The following is a 7,678-nucleotide window of genomic DNA, read 5'->3' as shown; positions in this document are numbered from 1 at the left end:
CCTAAACCTTCAATCCATCTCTAAAAATTTATTGTTTGAGCTTGTTGGGCTGAAAACCCATTCATACTCTAGGTCCAATCCAAATTGAGTCCCACAATTGCGCCATCTGTGGGAAGGATAGTGCGCTGGCCGGCGCACCAGGCGATGGTTCTAAGTAGTCGTTTTAAAGTAGGTGGCGACGTAAAAAAAAAATCGCAAGAAAATGGAAGATTTGACAGCGAAAAGAGAAATCTTGATATTATTTCATAAATAGAAAAAGTACAAAACAATCAGAGGCTCAGGCAGGCGTGCTTTACAAACAAATTTACAAGTTAAATCTACATCAGAGGCCCAGGTGGACCCGTCCTAGAAACTAGAGGGAAGTGTCACCCGTTCCTTATTGGACCAAGAGAATGGGAGAACTTGACAGTAAGAGGGCGAAGGGGCCCGAGACAGGCTCGCTTCAAAGCCACCAACACTCCTTTCTCGGAGAGGCGAGCTTGAACAAAGCGAGAGCAGATGCAGGGGCCAGGACGCCCTCCCCCGCGTGATGTTCCCTTGATTCTCTCCAATCCTCGTGAGCATTGGCCGTTGGAGATGGCAACACTCGAGCACCGCCATGACATGAATTCGCATGTCTCCTTCGTTGGGTGGCTCCGAGGAGAGACATTAGGTACTTCAACGACATCCCTCCGGCCACCTTGTATGACGCCATCAGGGTTACGCCTAGATTCTGCCGCACCGGAAGCCCAGTGGGCTGTGGCATAACGGCTCTTGGCACGGATGTCCTCACCCGCCCAAAGCCGCCCATATCTGCAACTCCGGTCACAATTCCGGCGGGGTTATTAAAGGGCTTGGGGAGCTGAAAGGGTATGTCCTTCTATTTGTGTTGAGAGGTTCATGGAGTATGGAGAAACCATCACCTCGGAAAGCCTTATGTAGAGATGAGGTTGGTGAGAATTAATTCACGCGGAATTCGAAAAGAGAGTTATCAGCAGGGCTAATAATAAAGCTACCAAATTCCAAGGGGGCCGTAGACCGTTGGACTAGTGTTAATTCACGAGGACATTAATGAAGGGCGTCTCGCGCACCGAGCGTCAAGCGCGGAACACGAATGGCCAAAGGACGCTTCATAAATGAAAAGATAGGGCTCGAGCTGGAGGCGAGATCAACGCCACGTGTAAAGATCATAATCCGACCCAAGGAGGAATCGTCTCCAGTAAAGCGATCTGAGAAAACCTTACTTACAAAAAAATAGAAGTGGTAGACAGAACAAGGCATTGCATGGTCCTTGGATCCAAGCCTATGGTAAACTATTCACACCATTATACCTAGGTACTAGACAGAACCAAGGTATTGCATGGTCCTCGAACTCAAACCTATAGGGAAACTAGATACTTACAGAAAAATAGAAGTGGTAGACAGAACCAAGGCATTGCATGGTCCTCGGACCAAGCCTATGGTAAAACTATTCACACCATTATACCTGGGTACTAGACAGAACCAAGGTATTGCATGGTCTCGGACTCAACCTATGGAGAAACTAGATACTTACAGAAAATAGAAGTGGTAGACAGAATCAAGGCATTGCATGGTCCTCGGACCAAGCCTATGGTAAAACTATTCACACCATTATACCTGGGTACTAGACAGAACCAAGGTATTGCATGGTCCGGACTCAAACCTATGGGGAAACTAGATACTTACAGAAAAATAGAAGTGGTAGACAGAACCAAGGCATTGCATGGTCCTCGGACCCAAGCCTATGGTAAAACTATTCACACCATTATACTATACTAGACAGAACCAGGTATTGCATGGTCCTCAGACTCAAACCTATAGGGAAACTAGATACTTACAGAAAAATAGAAGTGGTAGACAGAACAAGGCATTGCTGGTCCTCAGACCCAAGCCTATGGTAAAACTATTCACACATTATACCTGGGTACTAGACAGAACAAGGTATTGCATGGTCTCGACTCAACCTATGGAGAAACTAGATACTTACAGAAAATAGAAGTGGTAGACAGAACCAAGGCATTGCATGGTCCTCGGACCCAAGCCTATGGTAAAACTATTCACATTATACCTGGGTACTAGACAGAACAAGGTATTGCATGGTCCTTGGACTCAAACTATGGGAAACTAGATACTTACAGAAAAATAGAAGTGGTAGACAGAACAAGGCATTGCATGGTCTCGGACCCAAGCTATGGTAAAACTATTCACACCATTATACCTGGGTACTAGACAGAATCAAGGTATGCATGTCTCGGACTCAAACCTATGGAGAAACTAGATACTTACAGAAAAATAGAAGTGGTAGACAGAACAAGGCATTGCATGGTCCTCGAACCAAGCCTATGGTAAAACTATTCACACCATTATACCTGGGTACTAGACAGAACCAGGTATTGATGGTCCGGACTCAAACCTATGAGAAACTAGATACTTACAGAAAAATAGAAGTGGTAGACAGAACCAAGGCATTGCATGGTCTCGGACCCAAGCCTATGGCAAAACTATTCACACCATTATACCTGGGTACTAGACAGAACCAAGGTATTGCATGGTCTCGGACTCAAACCTATGGGGAACTAGATACTTACATAAAATAGAAGTGGTAGACAGAACCAAGGCATTGCATGGTCTTCGGACCAAGCCTATGGTAAAAATATTCACACCATTATACCTGGGTACTAGACAGAACCAAGGTATTGCATGGTCCTCGGACTCAACCTATGGGGAAACTAAATACTTACAGAAAAATAGAAGTGGTAGACAGAACCAAGGCATTGCATGGTCTCAGACCCAAGCCTATGGTAAAACTATTCACACCATTATACCTGAGTACTAGACAGACAAGTATTGCATGGTCCTCGGACTCAAACCTATGAAGAAACTAGATACTTACAGAAAAATAGAAATGGTAGACAGAACCAAGACATTGCATGGTCTCGGGCCCACCTATGGTAAAACTATTCACACATTATACCTAGGTACTAGACAGAACAAGGTATTGCATGGTCCTCAGACTCAAACTTATGGAGAAACTAGATACTTACAGAAAAATAAAAGTGTAGACAGAACCAAGGCATTGCATGGTCCTGGACCCAAGCCTACGGTAAACTATTCACACCATTATATCTGAGTACTAGACAGAACCAAGGTATATGGTCCTCGGACTCAAACTATGGAGAAACTAGATACTTACAGAAAAATAGAAGTGGTAGACAGAACCAAGGCACTGCATGGTCCTCGGACCCAAGCCTATGGTAAAACTATTCACACCATTATACCCTAGGTACTAGACAGAACAAGGTATTGCATGGTCCTCGGACTCAAACTATGGGGAAACTAGATACTTACAGAAAAATAGAAGTGGTAGACAGAACCAAGGCATTGCATGGTCCTCGGACCCAGCTATGGGAAAACTAATCACACATTATACCTGGGTATAGACAGAACCAAGGTATTGCATGGTTCTCGGGACTCAACCTATGGGGAGCTAGATATTTACAGAAAAATAGAAGTGGTAGACAGAACCAAGGCATTGTATGGTCCTGGACCCAAGCCTAGGGGAAACTAATCACACACTATATCCGCGTACTAGACAGAACCAAGGTATTGCATGGTCCAAGGACTTGAACCTATGGAGAAAATAACTATCTATAAAAAAAAAAACCAGAGTGTTACCTAGAGTCAAGCTATAATACGATCCTTAGATTTATATTTGAAAGATAACAGGTGATCTCAGGAGACTAACTCCAGAATAGAATACAAGTATTGAGCAGAATATTAGAGTAAAGCAAGTAAAAGAAAATATCCATAGTTGGAAGCAAAGTATTGAGTATTCAGTTCAAACAAAAAATATACAGTCTCCTTACAATGCCACCGAGGAAGAAAAAATGAAATAAAAAGAGAATACAAATTATCCTATGTCATACACCAGTCTCCCCTTCTTCACAGTACTTCAAACTCATATTATTGGGTATCCTAGTCAACAATGAATTTGTTCATCATCTCATTGGACTCAACTAACTTCTTAAACTTACCATCCCCAAGGACGCTAAAGGTTCAGAAGAAGAAAAGAAGGAATAGAATCAGGGAAAATTTGGGGTCACCGGAGAAGAAGACTTATAGAAATATGACGATCCTCTTCAGGCAGTGTGCAAGTTGAACCAGATTCAATTATAACGCATCAATGGTCGTAAGCGCGAAAATGAGGACCCAGACGGTTCAAATAGGTACTTATACTGCCCTTAGGCTCCCCAAATGTATCCGCTGCCCATAAAAGCAGGAGATCCCACCAAACATTACACATCACATCGTTGAAAGTGGAAACGTGGTGCACCAAATTTAATGTGGGCACACACTGAGTCTTGAAACGCCAAAACGTACATCGGGTAGTCGAAAAGTCGCCAGCATTAGCGTGGACCGAAGTGGGGCGATTCGTCTAGAGGGCCCGTAGATGTCAAAACCTCCTCCCGTCCGAGGAACGTGAAGCAGGGTTTTGGGGGCTATTGGGGACCCGTGGCCTGATAGCCTCAGCCTATCTGTAGTAGGCTCAAGGCCCGCCGAGGAAGGATGACCATCCAAGGCTAAATTAGGGAGAGACTCTTTTTTGGATCCACGCCGAGGACCTCTTCGTCCTCGGCATACTAAGGATAATTTTGGGAAGGGACAAGCCCAGAGCAAGCTGTCACCTCCACACTTAATGCATTCACCTAACCCCTCTGGCCGCATTAATGGGGATGCAACTCCTTAGCAGGGCGACGTTGATCAGGGTGAACCACTTGAGTGTTGATAAGGCCTCTGATGGACGGACGATCAGAAGAAAGGCGAATGGATGATCAACAGATGGAAGAACGAGATAGGACAATGAAGACTATATAAAGAGAGCGAATAAGTAAAGGGGGGGAAGAAAGGAGGCCTCCTCGGCCATGGGCCGAGGAGCATCCCCCAGTTGTAAATAGTTCTAAGTATTTTTTTCAATAAAAGAAGAGTTCATACTTCGTGAACGCCGGCCAGCGCCTAAACCTTATCCACTCTCTACAAATTTATTTTTGGGCTTGTTGGGCTGAAAACCCATTCATACTCTGGGTCCAATCCAATTAGTCCCCACAACGTGTGAGTGAAAAAGTGTGAAAATGCGTATATATTGTTTAAAACAGAAACAATATACCATGCTCTTTAGCCCCTCTCCTTCCGTCTCTTACTTATTTATTGTAAAAATGTGTTGTTTTGTAAAAGAACTTGCAAAATCTTAATCTATCCACTCTATATATTTCACATTTTGTCATTTAAATTCTTCAATTCCAATATTTAAAGAAATACACAATAAAACTGTATTAAATTAATATCTGTATCTACATTCTTGGGTAAAAGTTAGAATTTTTCGACTCGACCTGATCTGACTCGAAAAATACATGACTTGAACTCAATTTTTTTTACTTAAAGTAAAAACGGGTTGACCCGTAACTTGAATCAATTTTTTGCAAACCAACCTGACCCGACCTGTTAAAAAATTTGCTAAAAAATATTTAATTACGTTCTGATACTAGTGCATACAACACAAAATATCAAAATTAATAATTAATATATTATAAAAAATATATTTAATTCATCAAAAGTACCACCAAGCAAAAAAAAAAAAAAAAAAAAAAATATTCATGAAAAGTCACCAATAAGAGCTAGCTAGCCTAGCTTCTGTGCTTGCCTGCCAATTGCCTACAACAAGTTACACAAGACAAGGGCCTGTCAAGAGTCATCACCAATTAGTCAAGACAACCATTTAAAAAAAAAAAAAATCTCATTCAGGATTCAACTGAGCTGTAGTGCATTGTCTGAGCTGTAGTGCATTGTCCGAACTCCAAAGGACCAAAGCCACAAACGGCAAAGCTGAAAGTTGAGTCAAACCAAACCAGTGAAACCCACAAAGCTTCCTTTCGCAGTTTCTCATTCTCTACTCTTTCGGTCTTTCTCTTGCGCAGTTGCGCCTCCGGCCTCTGCCATTTCTTCACACTTACTATTTTATTTTATTTTTTTTAAGCTTACCTTTTTAAGTAATTTAACTTCACTATTACTTTAAATGTAATATGAACATGTATACTTAAAAAAATCGATAACTTACTACTTTGTTGGCTTACTTATTTTATTTGTTTTAAGATTTATCTCTTTTTAAAGATATAAACTTATAATTATATGCATTTTGACAATAAACTATTAATATTAAAAACTTTTTCCATTGTAAATTTATGACTATAAAAATTTTTGTCATACTCAAAACTATCAAAATTGAAAGGATATTAACAAGTGGCATTAAGTGCAATTCATTTGCTTAATTGATTTTATTCATTCTCTCTAAACAGGTTGTTATTGATTTGTTTTTGTAATTAAAAAAAATTATTTGAAAAATACAAGTAAATTCAATCCGACCGGCAGCTTAATTGACCTATTTAAAAATAACTCTTTTTAACCCGTAAACTTAATTGACCCGACCCGACCCGACGAGCCCGTTTTGTCACGTCAAGGTAAAAGCAACATCCAAGATCAAGATGAATACTTCCTCAAAAAAAGATCAAAATGTATACAGTTGCCACGCATGCAAAATGAACTGCCACGTGTTCTACTATAACACGAAACAAGTTTCCATTGCGGGTCTTGACTTTCCGATTCATGAGATTCGGAGCATTCACACTCATATACTGCAGATCCTCTTCAAAGTTATAACCCGATTACCCGGATTCTTCAGCCCCTGTCCACCGGGCGAACCCAAACCCATTTCATCCAACAATCTCGGCCTAGGCACCTCCACAACTATACCCACCAGCTCCAATGGCTTTCTCTGGCCACCGGAGGCCACCAAACTCACCTGCTGCGAAAAACCAGAGAAACCCATGTCAGATGCTCCCACCTGACCCGGTTCTGCACATGAACCGGAAGGTTCACCCTTCGTTTCGGCCAAAATTTCGGGCTTTGACTCTGGAATATCGGCCTGAACCGGAGCTCGACAGAGTGGGCAACTAGAGTGAGACTGGAACCACGTATCAATGCACTCAACGTGAAAAGTATGTTCACATTTGGGCAAGACTCGGCCTTGGTCATCATCTTCAAACTCGGACAAGCACACGGCACATTCTAGCGAGTCCGTTTTGGAGGAGTAGGTGAAGGTAGGGATGGCTTTGAGGATTGAAGGGTCAAGGCCTTGTTTTGAGAGAGAATCATCAGCGTTGGTGTAGTTAGTGATAGTTTCTAGGAAAAGCTGGCTAGCTCTGCGGCTGCGGCGACGGCGACGGCGGCGACGGTTGTGGTTGTTGTTGTTGAAGTAGCAGCAAGGGTAGGCATGAAAGCATATCAAGATGAATACCACAACGAAGAAAATGATCACCGTGGCTAGCATGATCTTTCCATTGAAAGCATAGCTTGCGTTGGCCTCCATAAGAGAGAGAGAGAGAGCTAGAGTGATGGTTTTAGAGAGAAAGACAGAGAGGGAGGGAGAGAGAGTGAGTGCGTTTGTCAGTGAGTCAGTGAGTGTTTGATGAAGGTGTATGAGTGAGAGTGAGAGATTGGAGAAGGGGATTTGATCATTTATGGGGAGGTTGGGGTTTAGGAAAGGGGCGAGGAAGGTTCCTAGCATATATCTTCAAATATAACTGTGTGCCGAGTAAATGGGTTTCGTTTTTGCCTTTTTTGAGCT

General features: G+C 42.4%; 1 protein-coding gene across 1 annotated transcript; it reads right to left on the bottom strand.

Moving 5' to 3' along the window:
- Nucleotides 1–6,528: 6,528 nt before the first annotated feature.
- On the bottom strand, nucleotides 6,529–7,678 carry LOC112028784 (RING-H2 finger protein ATL64). Its single transcript, XM_024061476.2, has one exon. It carries the CDS (start codon nucleotides 7,616–7,618, stop codon nucleotides 6,680–6,682), a length of 939 nt encoding a protein of 312 aa, XP_023917244.1. The 5' UTR covers nucleotides 7,619–7,678; the 3' UTR covers nucleotides 6,529–6,679.

Source organism: Quercus suber, unplaced genomic scaffold, assembly GCF_002906115.3.
Source record: "Quercus suber isolate HL8 unplaced genomic scaffold, Cork oak 2.0 scaffold_225, whole genome shotgun sequence".
Lineage (NCBI taxonomy): Eukaryota > Viridiplantae > Streptophyta > Magnoliopsida > Fagales > Fagaceae > Quercus > Quercus suber.
Note: the sequence above shows the minus strand (reverse complement) of the source record. Positions and strands in the feature narration are given on the sequence as shown.

Coding starts and splice junctions, on each gene's coding strand:
- LOC112028784 (XM_024061476.2), bottom strand. CDS start 7,618: ATGCTAGGAACCTTCCTCGCCCCTTTCCTAAACCCCAACCTCCCCATA.